This window comes from Hippoglossus stenolepis, chromosome 8 (genome assembly GCF_022539355.2).
Source record: "Hippoglossus stenolepis isolate QCI-W04-F060 chromosome 8, HSTE1.2, whole genome shotgun sequence".
NCBI classification, from domain to species: Eukaryota; Metazoa; Chordata; class Actinopteri; order Pleuronectiformes; family Pleuronectidae; genus Hippoglossus; species Hippoglossus stenolepis.
The window spans coordinates 11336382-11352892 of NC_061490.1; the positions used below are offsets into that span (position 1 = coordinate 11336382).

The following is a 16511-nucleotide window of genomic DNA, read 5'->3' on the forward strand; positions in this document are numbered from 1 at the left end:
AGACTATTGATAACTACTATTTTACAAACTGGAGATTTTTAAATTTGAGAAATGTGGGCATCACTGCAGACAAAAATTAACCAAATGGGTTTTTTGTCTTGAAAAGAATAAAATATACTGTAGGGCTGTTGGACAAGTTATGTAAACAGAGTTTGCTTCAACACCATGTAACACGGATTACACAGACTACTACAACAATGCACCCACGACATGACATCTCCACTGACAACCTCTGGCTTGCTGTAGTTTCATTTAGAAATTAAAGTATTTTTATTCTCCTGAGTATTTTTTCCATTTCAAATGAGTAAAACCTTATTCCGTTGCAGAGCCGAGCACAGCTTATCGATCCGCTCAGCCCCTTCCTCACCCATTCTCCCGGCTCGCTCTTTATTATACTGAGCGGGGAAGTGAGATCCAATCACAAGTGGTTGAGGCACATGTGGAGACGCATACTAATGGGAGGTGTGAACAGACATACTCACATACAATAATTACTGAGGCCACTTTTCTCCTGGGAACTGTCCAAGCTTTGGAAATGTCTACGGAAGGTTGCATGGATTTTGTGTTTTAGTTTTAGTCCTGACTGTAGTTTGGTAAGTTGCACTTGTAGAAGGAGTAAGATGTGGGACCTTATCGAAAAACTAGTAGGTGGATTTCTAACCTATATATAATCAATTCAGTTTTCCATATGTGGACTCCATTCAAGTTCATCGAAAGGACAATGAAAGCAAACACATAGTACACGACCCGAGTTTACAGTGCTACACAGCAAGGGGTCTGAATACTTTTGTCTATGTGAGGTTTCAGTTTTTTCTAATAAATTTGCTAAAGGTTTCCCCTATTTATTATTATAGGCTGGGTGTGTGTTTATGGGCAAACAGGGTAATTTTATCCATTTAAAATTACTGTACAATTCAATTAGGGAAGAAGTGGAGCCCAAGTCACTCTTGTACAACCACTTTTTGTAAAACATGATGTAAAAACATGATGAGTCAGAGGGAGAGACTCAAAACCTTTAACTAACGAGCGTATAATGAGGGTGGGTTCGTGTCCTCATGACACTAACATGCAACAGACTCCAGATTCCTCGATGAGACCTCATCCAGCCTTACCTCTCTTTGAGGAAGTCCACTACTCTCTTGAAGTCGTCGACGCAATACTCCCTCTTCATGTCCATCAGTACGCTGTCTGAGGCCGACTGCACGGGAATATGAAGGAAGGCATAGACACGCGGATGATTCAATATCTTGGCCATCTCCTAATGAGACACAGAAGAGAGGGAGAGATGGAGAGAGGAAGAAAAAGGGTTAGGATTTCATATATGGAGACAAAAATTATAAATACAGATTTATATATATATATGTTTAATTGAAAGTTAGATATGTCACCATGAGTCTCAAAAATTTAAAAGACAATTCAAACGTTTGACCAATATTTGTTTAATTAACCGCAAAACACTGATAGGCTGAGAACAAGAACACAATTTGATTCATTTTTATCTATAGGTATACAAAAGTCTCACTTTAGTAAAGTCTGTAATTTAATAACTACTCTTACAATTAGCGTTAATTACCAAATAGTCTACCAATAACTGTGGGTATACTTAGGATAAAATAACAGACGTTCTTAATAAGTGGTGTAGCCATTGGAGTCATGTGTTTGAGGCCAAAACTTCAACTTTGCAATTATTTAATCATAAGGTTAGTCAATGCAAATGGCTCCGGTGATTGATAGCTGTTAACTTTGAATGAAATGAAGGTTCCATTAACATTCCTGCCTCTCTCTGTGCTCTTTACACCTAAGACCTTCCACTATTCACCGCCTCTCTCATACATCCATTTCTCTTTTTTTATATATCGGAAAAATAAAAGCAAAGCAACTTAGACAATTCAGCGCGGACCCGTATTACTGGATGGAATGTCTACAGAGTCAAGGCTGCTTCAGTAGGAGTCCTTTATGTCTAAAAAAAAAGTAAAGAGCTTTTACAGAGGCACGCAGGTTCACAGCTCAGATCAAAAATGATGAGGGTTAAATACACTGTATACACTGAGCGTATAATTATTTCAGGCTAGTAGCTTTCTGTTGAAGGATTTGATGGATGGGGAAAAGTACACACTGGCCATAATGCTGCCAGTTTCTATTGTACAGAAGACTGAAAGTAGGTTGTAAGTTTAGTGCCGTTGGAAATATTAACTTCAGGAGAAAGGCCACCGCCAGATATTCTTTAGACAAGGATGTTCAATGGATTCCAGCAGATGTGATTTTTAGATTTAAATGTATTATTTCTTCCAGTTTCATTCCACAAATATTTTCATATATATATAATGAGATCTACCTAATCGAATTTGATATCACAGATTTACATCAACAGTAATGTACACCTTTTAGTCAATGTATATCTCCTGCAGGAATAAAATAAGCTGGTTAAAACAGGAGTTGTCTCTTTTTGGTCTTTTCCTTTCCCACTTTTACCAGAAACAACTGCAGCAGTGACATTCTGTCTTTTTTAATCAAACACATTAATCATAGAGCTGGCAGGTTTTTTTGTCTTTCTTTCATTCTCACTTTAATTTCCTCAGCAAAAGAAGTGGAGAGAGTACAGATGTCAGATTTTTCTGATGGACATAATCAGGATGCTATCATTACCAATGCTAATCACCACGAGAAGGAGAGAGAGCAAAAGAGAGGGGAGGAAGAAATGATTTAATGATTTCCTACAAGAATGTGCTGATTGCGGTCCGTCTTCTCAATTAAGATCTATTGTGGAATGTTCCCCACTTCATACACAGACACAAAAGCATATGAGTGCATGCACGCACACACACATACACAGACACACACTCAGACAGACACACGCACACAGACACAGCTCAGTTGCAGCACCACAGGGGGTTGACCACTGGAAGCCCCAAATTAGAAAGAATTAATTTGGTCGGAAAATGGAGCTTGATTGGTGACGGAAATCAGCCTGATACGTGTGTGTGTGTGTGAGAAAGAAAGAGAGAGAGAGAGAGAGAGAGAGAGAGAGAGAGAGAGAGAGAGAGAGAGATTGGGTGACAGAAAAACAGGTACATGCATTGTAAAAGTTACCACTCTGATCATTTATTCTACTTTTCTCAGCACTAGTGCAGTGCCTGATGTACAAATGCCTGTTTGGAATGGCCTGTTTTCTTGGTCTGTGGTTTTCTATTCTGAAACTGTAGAAGTGACCTGCAGGAATTGAGCTGCTGCAAGTGAAGGCCGGCTGCAGCACTCAGTCCACAGAAGCCTGAAGCTGCACGGCCGCTGCTGCACGGCCGCTGCTGCACAAAGAGCTGTTCACCTGTTCATTCAAAGTTCAGTAAAGCTCGACTCAGTAAACAGAAGCCTGAACTGGACAATCCGTTGGAGTGTATTGGACGCTAACATGCCTGTTGTCGTGATCCACATCATCACATGTTGATGAGTCCAAGCCGCCTCTGTTGCAGAGTCGTATGCTTGTTCAAAAATGTATTACTATTGAACATGAAATTTGTGAATCTAATTAGAGTCAACAACCATTTGATTGCAATTCATCAAAGTCACAGGAATGAGCAACAGCCACCTCCCTAGTCAGCAGTTGATCAGATAACATATAAATGATTAAAACACATTATTATAAATGGTAATGATCTGTGTGATTTTGCCCTATAGACACATTTATAGATACTTTCTCTGTATGTGACTTTTTCAAAAAAATGCTGAAGTGAAACTCGCTTTAAGTCCTCAAGTGAACAAGTATTTCAGTGAGTCAGTAAAGTGTCATTAATAACATAGCAGACCGAAATGACAAGGTCTTTAAAATGAAGTCCTTTCAAAGTGGCCAGTGTCTTTATAAAGACACAGGTAATACATTTTAAAGGATAAGATTTATTACTGTACATGTGTGTCTGAGTATGTGTGTGTGTGTGTTATAGTTTACATTTTTCACACAACACACAAAGTGTTAAATGATTCTCCAGTGTCATTTGGTCCACTGACAATAATTACACCCCATGCTGACCAAAATCTATCCCACAGATCATGTGTGTATGTGTGTGTGGGCATGCATACAGTACATGCATGTGTTTTGCGAGGGTGAATGGGGTCTCAACAGATGGCACGGTAGTTTGAGTATCACAACACTGCTGATGACAACTGGGGATTAATCTATAAGGGGAGGACTTTTCATTCGCACAAGCCATTCATCATGTGTGTGCGTCTGTCTGACAGTGTGCGTCCCGTCCTCCCATGATTAAACAGCACACTGATATGAATCTCTCTTGTTACCGATCCCTGCGGAGTTGAGGCCTTTTTCATGTTTGTCTGCCACTGACAGACAGTTTAGTGAGTCTGAAGTGAAAATGGTGCTGTGGTGACGAAGATATGGCTCAGCGGTGCCCAGTGGCAAAAATTAAAGTGTTGCTTTTATGTCTACGCTCCTGTGTGAACCATCCGTCTCAAAGCAAGAGGCTTAAACGACCAAATAAGAATTTGTGCAAGTGTTTTATCTCTTACTTATTTTTTCATACTTTGTTTAGCTTTTGTATTTATCAGCCCTGACAGTGCTTAGAGCAGTGTAATATTCTCTCTCACTCTCTGTGCCACTCTCTCCCTCCCCCCTCTGGGCCTATCGCTCTCTCATTCACACAAACAGACACACAACCCTTTCATCTCTGCTTGATCAGCTCAGATAGACACATAAACCCGAAACATAACTGGCTTAACTCAAAGGATCTGATATCCACCCCTGACAATCAGATAGGACTGAAAAGAACATATACGGGGAAAAAGGAGAGAGGAAGTAGATAAATGGTGGTTTGGCTCGGAGCAGCCTCAGTGAGGGAAGACTTTCACACTTTCACACCAACTCCCCCCTTCTTCACAAAGACAAAAAGTGTGAGTCACTGTGAGCCCAGTCCTGAAAATTCATTTGGAATATTCTGAAAGAATTTTTCTCACTCTTTTTTATTGCACTACCTGTTCATCCGTCCCTCTGAGCTTGTTTTTGGAACAGAGAACCTTGATTCTCTGAGTGAGTTTCATAGCCTCCTTGAACTCGCGTTACAAGTGGATTCAAAACATTTTTTGTGTGAAACTGACAGACACATAACTGCTGGTTTGTTAGGATCAAGTTGTCGCTGTTTGCATTTATAAAAACTGCAAATCACGTATTAGTAAAGATGATCACGCAAAGAATAAAACAAACTAACTGTTCTCAAAACAATGAGGTCTGGACATTATCTGGAATTTGCCTTTTCTCATATGTAAAACGCAGCAGAAGATTGTCCAGGTCAGACGCTTTGAAAAACAACAGGAACATTTCTGGAACACTCAGATGACAGATGGAGCATTAGTAGAGGATAAAGGAGGCAGGACATGACGTGTAAATTATGCTGTGGAAATCACGTTTTTGTTTACAGCTCATCAACATCGGCACCGGCCCATAATCACCAAAAGCTCTCGTATCTTGTTGGCATATTGTACATCTATGGCAGCTCTTACGCATCCTTAGATATTTGTATTTTTTCAGCTTTATGTCCACTCGCTCTGCTGTGAATTTTTCGGGCAATTCTCCTGCTGTATTGTCACATTGGCTCACTCTGTCATTTTCCAGACATTTTACTCAGGGTACCTGGAAGGAAAAGTTGCGGAAAATGTCCAGAGCAACTGACTTGGACATTTGCGTTTTCAAATACAGCCCCTCTGGATATGTACAGGACAATGTGTGGAGGAGCTACAACGCAATATCTCTTTGAGAAATACACGTCGGGAATACATGTTTTACTTGCCATTTGCAACTCTACGTTAATGCATGCCATACATTAATTTATATTAGCTAGATAAACAAAACTTTAATCTAATTGCTATAGAAGTGTACTGTGTCGATATTAGCATATGGTACACGCATTATCATATTCATATTTAGCATTGCAATAAGGACACATTGGTGACTTTAATGTAACAGCACACAAAAAAGCAGGATTCCCCAAAGTACCAACGCACAGACAGGAAGGGTTAGAGTCTGGTTCAAGTGAAATTACTGAAGCAAACACAGAGTAAGTATCACCCTGACTGCATCCACACAAACCCACACATATCACAGTATTAACAGAGTTCACCCAGGGGAGTCTGCAGAGGGAGAGATCCTACAAGCCGTTCCCAGGATAGTATGTCAGGTCCCCATGTGTGTGCACTGGCGCACATGCAAACACGCAGTCGGTGGGAGCAACATTCAGCAGCAGCGAGAGAAAGTGAGCTCCCCACGGTATTAAACATTTCAAACACTCAAGGCGGCATCAGATTTTCCCTGGAGGGCAAACCAGGCCTGAAGCACCTCACACAGAGCACATGTACTGTACTGTAAAAGGGAAATTAAGTGTATGTAGCAACCTATTGTGCTGTGTGAATCGTTTGACTGTTAAGACTGTCACTTGACTGTGTTGTGGCATTTTCCTCGTTATAATGACTGAACCGAAAATACACCCAAACCAACAACGCATTCAACAACTATAAGGATGTTTTCTGCAGCAAACTGAAACTAGTTCAGTTCATTCTTTTCCATTATTCTTTTCACCTTTGATAAACTGGGAAAAAAAGCACAATATGAAGGCCGAACCAAAGATCACTGCTGGAATTTCCAATTGTAAATGGCCAGCTAGCATTTAAATCTCCACCGTTCAAAAGTCAAAATGCAACACAATGATTCGGAAAACCTAATTCACTGCATTAAGTCAGGAGCCATGATTTAGAGTCACATCAGAATAGCTTCAGCCTGAGCATTCATTTGGTGCCGGGTCCCTCACACAATGCTACATTAGGCCTCTAATGTGAAGAGGCTCCCAAAGGCTTCATTAAAATGAAAAAGGTCTGAGAGGGTGTGTCTAAGTGTGTGTGTGCCCGCACAGCTGTGCATGTGTGCACGTCTGAGTGTGAAGGTGAGGGATCTGTGCAGGTATGTGTGTGTGTGTGTAATTATGTGTGTGAACGTGAATGTCCTGGGTATGAAAAATATCAGCCGATTCAGAAGATGGAGTTTTAACTTCATTATGGGTATGTGGTAGTTTGTCAACCTTTCCAAGGCCCAGTGTGGTTGCAGGGAACTGCGGATGGAATGTAAATAGATAAATAAATAGTGATTTAATAGTAAAATTACAGGTTATGTTTCGTCCCATGTCCCTTCACTTACTGCCAGCACAGCCATCAGGGACAATTTGTGTTTCAGTATCCTGCCCAAGGACAATCAGGCACACAGAATGGGGGAGAATGGGATCGAACTGCAGACCCTCTAGTGGACGACCCGCTCGCTTTATAGCAATTTATGTTTTCTCAAAATGTACGGTTAGACATGTTGTTTACAGCTGGATGCAAACCAACTCTCCAAAACAAAAGATCTGTTTACAGTTTTGTTTTCTACTTATAAAAACCTTGATCGGATTAAAGTGAAGTAAAGTGGAGTGAGATGCAAAGTGAAATGACTTGTTCATGACGTTTTAGTCATCACAGCACTGTTTCTCAGAGCTGACTGTGTAGGTGTGAATGACATATCGGATGTCTCTCTGCTCAAACTGAGATCAGCTCTGAGGGAGGAGGTTTAATAGACAACTGCTATTTCATTCATCTCAGCCTGACTGACTCCTACTTTCACACCTCATTTACTCAGTCAGCTAGCATGCCAGACTCATCCGCATACACATGCTCGCATGAGCGCATGCACTGGTATCTTCGCACACGCACGCCTTATATAATCAGCTGACCTACTGACAGCCCCTTAGTTATTTATTAACAGGCGGATGGACACACGGAAAGTCGGCAACAAAAAAATGCTGAGCTCAAAACTGCAGAATTAAGCGTGATGGGGATAAAATGTCAGTGAGGTGAGGAACAAAGTCGTCGCATTGTTACATGCAGCCACTCAAACAGGAACCAGTGAAGGCACGATGTAATCAACAAAAATGTCAGAGACAAGTGGCCCATGAGAGGCGATTGGGCTTTTAACTGCTCCAATCAGCAAATGGTGCTGTGAAGCTGTCTGCATCTGGCGGGGGAGAGACAGGCTCTACAAAGGAAGAAATTGCATGTTCTTGTGTGACTGAGGGAGACGGAGACAGACAGTGATTTCAGTGAGTACGTGTGAGAGAGGATCATCTTTTAGGGGGAAGTGGAGAGGTTCCTTGGCCTTTTCAGCTTCAATTAAAGCCATTTGGTATGATGCTGTTATATAAGTGCCAGTGTCCTTCAAAGGAAAAGACAGTGGGATATGAATTTGGCCTTTACAGAAGATGAAGGCTAAATCTACTTCAGAGATTTGGCTTTCACCATCATCACCCTGCCTCTCGTATTGCTGTGATTACAACCATCATGAGAAAAATTGGAGAGAAGAAGTAAAGGAGAGTAGGTAGGAGGAGAAAAAAGTTGTGACATGCATGTATTTATATATATATAAATGTGTGTGTGTGTGTGTGTGTGTGTGTGTGTGTGTGTGTGTGTGTGTGTGTGTGCTTGTCCCTTTAGACCTGGATGAGACGTGTGCATCTCATCCATAATGTCATCGTTTTCAAGACATGTGACAGTACTTGCAGGCAAAACGCCTTCTTGCTAGCGCTCTTGGCCTGCAAACAAGTTTTTAAAAGTAGTGTTTCCGACAATGGCTGACGATCTAAGCGCCGGGAGAAATATTGAATCAGATTACAGAGTTTCATTGAATAAAACAAAAATGAAAATAACCATTAAAGTGTCTTGAAATGGCAGTGATGTATAATAAAAGCCAAATGTTTAAGCTATCAGATGTTTTTATTTCATGTCTCTATCGGCTCTTCAGAAAACCCTCAGGTTTAGGTGGTCTTGTGTTTATGTTTTAGAGACTTTTAGAGACTGTTTTTATTCAGTGTCATAAGTGTTAATGGGTTAAAACGGACAAAAAGAATGTGAAGGAACCACTGGTAAAAAGCTAACCAACAACAATTAAACAATTGGTTGTTTTTTTTCTGGTGAGTTTTTCTGTTGGGCCTTATAACCACAGTCCGAGTAAGATTAAAAAAAGAGGGAAATAGTGGAGGAGGGGAGGGAAGACGTGAAGAGGGGCTCATAGGGAAGCGGAGAAAGGGTAAATGGAGCACAGGAGCAACAAAAGACAATGATAAGTTAAAGACGAGCACTCTTATCTTTCCTTATGTAGGTTAATTGACTGAGGATTCAAACCTAAAAAGATATAATTCAATTCAAAGTATGGACGTTAACAATAAAAGGGCCAGTAGCATATGAAATGATTCTTAACACACACACACACACAGAACAAGCCAGTGTGGCGTCCTAGTATATTTCTAATTATCAGTTAATTGTTATTCCCTATCATTAGGAGGGTGGTTTTTTAATTGTAATGTAGCCAAGCAGAAAGCCTACCTATACATGTGGGGGACAATTAGCCACCTCCATTAACCCCTGGTTAATTACAATCTCCATTGCTGCTTCCCACAGCACTTTTCTCACTCCTTTTTACCCCTCATCTCTATCCCCGGGCCTTCAGCCCCCTTTTTCCTCATTTATACCCTAATTCCATCCGAGATCTACAGTCTTCCTTGATTGTTTGATTCAGAGGTGTATCTGTTGTGAACTTAACACAAAAAAAAAAGTTTTCTAGGTTGTCATTACCCTACTTCAGACTTCCAATATCCTCCATTTCCTTCCTCTATACTTCCACATTATTGTCCTCAGGGATGAAACAGAGTCTTTCAGTATCATATGTTTTAAAACAAATAACAAAAAGTAAGTAGAAACATTTTATTAAATCAGAATAATCCCTCACTCATCTCGTTAACCTTAAGTCTGTCCATTCATGTTTTACTTTTCTTGGACTGTTCCTTCTTTATTTATCCTCTGAAGTTGCCTCCTCACATGCACAGTGCACAGCTTTGACTGTACAGTCTGAGTTAGGTCGCCATAAAAAAAGTAGTGGGATTTTTGGCCATGTCCTGGGTTAGGACACAAATAATTGTTTTTTTATTCTTTATAATCTCCATTAGCTGACCGAAGAAGTTAATTTTTGAAGAAATAGTGTAAAGTAGAAGTTTATTACAGTAAGACGTGTGCCACACTGGCTCATTTTTATCATTATGCACTTTGTTTCCATGTGCATCCACTCATCCTACAGAAGTTATTTCGATTATAGGGAAATTTAAACTGTTAAACTGACTTTCTCCGCAGTTTCTAGGATGAGCCCCCTAATAAAAACCCTGGATAATGACCGTATGAGCCCTGAAAATAGCAGGAGGATGATGTTTCTAATACGCAACAGATGCAAAATTGGAAAAAAACAAACAAACAAAACAATACAAATATCTCAGGATTAAAGACTTGAGCTACACACGTGGTAAATGTCTGTGTTGTTGTGAATGTGTCTGACCAGAGAATCTCCTGCTGCGTTGTTCAAGTGTGAAAGGCAAACTCCAGAGAAAGTCTGGACCCAACTGTGTGAAAAACCCACCAGTGTTCATAAATTGTTCCCGTTCAAATGCTCTTAAAATACTAAATTCCCTCTTTTGTTCTCACAGCCCCACATTCCCTAAAAATACAATCAATTTAGAGCATTCACACAAAAATACAAATTGCATAACTGCAGGGAGGAAACTCTTTTCCTAGTACTAGCTCAATCCTGCTGTCTGGATTTATTAATTTTTTCACAACAATGAAATTTGACCGACCACAAAACTAAAACTTGTTAATGTGTCTTTATTTATCCACATAATTAGCCACAGAATATGAACAAATAAAGGACATTTCTCAACAGATAACTCCTCCAAAACATCCTTCTTCCATTTAGCTCCTCTCCACTCTAACTTGGTTTATTGTCTAAAAGCAGGGACGAGATGCGTCTATTGTGCGCGGGTGTTGGGAAATGGCGATAACATGGAACTATGTTGTTACTCGAACACTTTCAGAAACAAAGATTGTTTTAAGATTAAGATAGATTGACAGTGGAAAGTAGGCAATAAGATTCAAATGATAGAATGGGCATGTGTGACGGACGGGGCAGACATGCAACAACAGACAGAGTGGGGGACTGAGAGCCATAGAAGGGATAACAATGTCCATTGTTCCATTAGGGAGGACATTAATGACTGATAAAATGAGGTTGCTAAAGAGGACACAATGGTCCTTAATTGACTCATTACGGAAAAGAGGAGAATGGACTGCACTAATGAATGGACTGCGAGCGCTGCAGCTTAACTGCTTGGTAAGCAAAATAGAAAGGCATTCAGTTTATTAAATCTAATAGAATGATTTTATTTGTTCACTGAAAGGGATAGCACAGGAGATTATACAGACAAAAACAAAGCAGAGGCAAACAGAAAAACTCTGGAGTTCATAAGTATTTTAGTTTTATAAATCACTGATGCATGATTATGTTTAGTGTTACTTCAGAGATAAAAATAAAGTGTGTGTGTGTGTGTGTGTGTGTACTGTACATACCTCTAGGTGTTCCAGGATATAGGGTGGGTTGGTCATACCCAGCCTCAGCATGGCTCCTTCAGGAATCTCTTCCACCAGTCTCCACAACAACGTGGGCAGATCTGTTCCTATGTCTCGACCATAAGCTCCTGTGTCTTCACTGGTCAACCAGATCTCACACACTCCCTCTGCAAAACAAAAAAAACAAACAAAGATAAACCAGGTTTAATAACCTATTTGAATGATTTTTGTTATAGTCATGGCTCTTCAGAGTTATAGTCTATTGTTTTGGTGCCAGTACACTGCAGCTCTGCAAATCTCAGTGGTGATACCTTCAGGTTAAGATTTTGAATAGAGTGTGCTTTCAAAAAACTGTCCAGTGTATTTCTGATGGACAATATGATGTATCCAGTAGCAGTAAAGTAGTCATTTTGAGAGAAAAGTGATAGGATAGTTAGCACGGGCAGCAAATGCAAGCCATAGTTTACATGTAGACCAACACCACCTGCAGAAGAAACACCAGCATATAAAAACATCAGAGGCCTCAGTGATGATCTCTGAAGGTTCCCAATCCTGATGCAGACTGATGTGATAAGACTGTTTGATTAGAGGATTGATTGATTGATTAGAGGATTACAAATTCTGGGGTCGTACACAGAATTTTGTGACAGTAGTAAACTATTTAAATTAAATATGTAATTCCTTAAAAAGTTCAACCTGAAAAAAACTGCTAGACCCCTGTATCTCTCAAGAGAGGTTAGAGCCGAGTGCAGACAAAGGCGCTCGATGAATGATAACGACTGCTGCTGGAAAATAATTGAATCCAAGACATCAAGACGTCTCCAGACAGAGATCGAGCTTCTTTCCTCTTTCAGCAGCATTTTTACCTCAACATACCTACCTGCAAGTAGTTTTCTTATTTTACTTTTCTTTAACATATAATGTATCTTGCTGCCGATTTGTAATGTACAAAACATGCTCAGGGCCACAATGGGACCGTGCTTATTCTGTGTTTTATGAGGGGCTGCCCTGGAGCAGAGTGAAAACTTAGTGAACTCCATACATATCTATACATACATTACATCGGATTGTTTGTGTTGTATAACTATTATTTACAACCTTCAATGCGAAAGAAGACCTTTTTAAGTGTGATTATGCAGCTACTGTTACACTTCAGGGAAAGCTTACATTTACATTCCATTGACTGGATTCAACCTAACCACCTCATACACTGTTGGTAGTGAATGCAACCTGGGGGAGTTACTACCATTATGTTATTCTAGATTTTAATGTTTAAACTTTTTGAAAGGCATTCTTAATAAACTTTCTTTTATATCATTCCATTTAAAACCCACTTTCAATTTCTTTTTGTATAGTTTTCTTGATGATTTACATATTATTGCCTTTATATTTGATGTAATATAATAATAAAACATTTATATTGTTTTCTTAATGTTTTAAACACATCAAATCCTTTTGAATTACAAAATTATAAATCATAAACATATCAATATGGAGACACTTACTGTGATACATTTTTCCCCTTAATTGCAGAGCTCAGGTTACAAAACTACCCGAACATCACAGCAGCTTCTCTCAAATATGATCTCCTCAGTCATCACCTTTAGCATGTTCTTGTTGTCACTCCCTAAATGCTCCTGGACTTTGGTGGAGCCCTGCTCATGACAGTCACTGACAAGTTTTAAAAATACCCGTCTTCTAATCATACCTTCCAGGAATGTGAAGGTCATATACAGCACGAGGGGACGATACACTGCCTTCATGCTAAATTAGAGCAACGCTCACTGCAAGAGCTTAATGATCTAACTGTCATTTGGCTGTAGGTCTGGAAAATGGTTGAGTGTCTGCTTTGGTTTAAGACACATCATATCATGAAGGCACACAGAGATACATTTGCACTTGCAAGCACAAATATATACACACACACACACACACACACACACACACACACACACACACACACACAAACACACAAAATGTCCAATTAGGCAAACACCATCTTTACTCTATGAATGACCACATGCATCTTTCTGTCTGTCTCTGCACAGCTAATGATAATGATGGTTGGTGTGTGTGTGTGTGTGTATTCAAAGATGTGTATGGGCCAGATAGATTAAAGATGATGACAGTATAATTGTCCAGAGTACGAGAGTCTCCAAAGCTCATCATCATTGACATTAAGATGCGCTAATGATATCTGGAGCCGGCCATGTCCAAAAGATTCATCAATCAAATGTGATCAGATCTAAAGGAAAAACTCTATAAACACACTATATAACAATGCATTCAGGGTATGATGTTCATTTGTCTTGTATGCAATTATTTCATCTTGGTCCAATACTCAATAATAGCCTTGTTTATTTTGTTCTTTATCATTTAGAAACCAATTCGATTTAACTTACTTGGAACATAGTTTTTGTCTTAGTTATGTCAGCCTTTATAAAATACAGATTAGAGCCTCACTGATTGGTTGATATGAACGTTTCACAGACGTTTCAGTATTCACATGTATGTTTGGCAATATGTGCTACATGAGAAGTTCTATTTTCCAAAATAAACACTGCAGAAAAGATGTACATTTATTTTCTTAATTATATTTTTATTTAGTTTAGTTGTATTTGTGTTTTTCTATGTATGTGTTGGGACATGGTTTTTGTGAAACACAGTTCGGGCCTACATGTGTAGTCAAAAGCCTAAAGCCGCATGTCCTTTGTTCTGGGGAAAACCAGAGCCTCCAGAACTCAGTCTCCCAGGGTGCCTCAACGTCACACAGAGGTGTGAAAACCGACAGGAGACACAAGTTTCAACTCCTATTGGTCACTCTGGGCCCCATGACCTGTGAGGTCACCGGGCCAATATAAGGCCTGTTCCCCCTCTCTTCATTCTCTTTCCATGCGACCCGTCGAGGGGAGAAGTTTGGCTTCTCCAGCTCACATCTTCTCTTTCCATTCACCTCTTCGAGAGGAGCACACCGCTCTTTCCACGAATCCTCTCAGAGGAGAAGGGTGGCGGTCCAGCTCACTCTTTCGACTCAAATCAACTTCATGGAGGAGAGTTGCAGCTTCCAGCTCATCTCACCAAGGAAACCTCCTCGCAATCCAAGTCTCTACCAACCTTCAAGCAGCGACGCGATGTCCTGCCGGAGAACTTCAAACAGCAACTGAGCTGCACAGCCCAACAGAACCACAAAGGCAGGAGCCACAAACCAGCAAGACGATTTCACAGAACTGCGAACTGCACAGCAACCTCTTTTCCCTTTCCATGGACGGGTAACATAACTGGGCTTAATAATCATACTAGGCTAAGCAAAGACTGTTTATTCGATTCCTTATTTGATTTGTGTTGCTGTGATATTTTGGTTACAAGTTATTTGAAAGTTAATGTTAGTTATGCTCTTCAGTCTTTCCTTGCATGCATCTAGTAACTTTCTCTAATTTGGCACACACGCAGACACACGCATATCGCAGCACCTAATCTCTCTGACCCCCGCCACATGTCGTAAACACTCCAAAGGGGGGAAGGGTGTTATCTTCGAAGTGGCCAGCCGCCATTTTGGAAGCACACAGACACACAGCATACACACACGTATACTCACATACCTATCTTTGTTTAGTAAGTACACTGTTAGTAATTTGTGTTTTTTTTTACTTTATTATATTCATAATAAATGTTTTTCTTTCACAAATGTTTTTCATTAATGTTGCATAAGTGAATTTTGCCAACCTCTACACTGTCAAGAACGCTATATCCTTCAACTTAGCTAACTATCTATATGGTCATTTTGGTTATAGTTATTAATGTAATTGTTATTCAGAGTTCCAAATTTGTAGTTAGTACTTTTATGAGACTTAATCAATAAATTGGCTATCTTTTCCCTTCCTTTGAAGGGAGGTGCCCCGAGGTAACTTTAATCAATTAAAGTTATTATTTAATATTAATATTTTTTATATTAATATTCAATATTTTATTTTGATAACCAAATTTATTGAATGCCGAAAGGCACACCATTTTATGGTATCACGTTTAATGCATTATTGCACAACATATGCTTACTTGTAAAAAAGTTAATGGTTGGAGTGTGAAATATCAAGCCTCAACTTCATTTTCTTTGGAATCATTGCCAATGTATATATTTTTTAATATATATTTGTATCGTCCTCTATACCCTAATTTCAGGATTTGCATTGGCCCCAAAACACATTGGTATATATATATATATATATATAAGAAGTACCCATACTGTTGGCCACTGAACCCCTTGAATCAGGGGTTTCCACTGCAGTGGTGAAAATAGCAGCCAGCTGGTTGGGCTGCTGCCTCACAATATTTTCTTTAAGTTGGTAACAAACAGGATCCCATTTACATTTTCTGACCTTAAAGAGTTCATGTTATTATTGTACAATTTTATCATTTAATTTCAATTATAAAATCATGGATTCCCTCAGTGTTCCGGAGGTGTTTAGCAGGAGCTGAATTATCCTCAGAGGTCTCTTCTTCTCCAATACAAAAACAGAATTGGTAATTAAACCTGGTAAAAGAAAAAACCCTGTAAAGGCTGTTTCATGTTAAAAAACAATGTTTCTCAGATGCTCTTGGGGCGAAAACAGAACGTCACGAGGGGCTGTTTGTTTAGCTTGTTAAGAACCAGACGTTCCAATAACTAAATTCCTTCATCTGGTAAAGATTCTAGTTATAAGGTTATAAAAACCGATGGAGACTTGACTTGAAACATGGAAAAAATTGTTAGCTGGAAATGTTTCAATGCCCAGCAATCTCTGCGTTAATCGAGGACCTGGAGATCAAGCTCAATGCAGCCATCTTATTATCAGCATCCATCGATCGGTATTGATTGAGTGTCTCTTCTTAGGAACAATAATGCCACAGTTGATTTGCAGCTGTATTTTTCCCTTTCATATGTAACATTTTTTTCAGTTATTTTTAGCCTGAAGGAAGGTAGTGACAGCCCATTCCCATGGCAGCTAGTGTCAGCTTGTTTGGACTCAATTACACCAGTTCCTCTGCCAAGGTCTTACTCCTGCCTGCAT

At 39.6% G+C, this 16511-nt stretch overlaps 1 protein-coding gene across 1 annotated transcript in view; it reads right to left on the reverse strand.

The window, feature by feature from the left end:
• cdkal1 (CDK5 regulatory subunit associated protein 1-like 1) overlaps window positions 1-16511 on the reverse strand; it is a 229058-nt gene that overhangs the window by 89637 nt on the left and 122910 nt on the right. Inside the window, exons 9-10 of the mRNA XM_035164365.2 lie at window positions 11467-11633; window positions 1113-1258 (exon numbers count right to left, since the gene is read on the reverse strand). Coding sequence (XP_035020256.1) covers window positions 1113-1258; window positions 11467-11633 — 313 coding nt within the window. The remainder of the gene's footprint in view (window positions 1-1112; window positions 1259-11466; window positions 11634-16511) is intronic.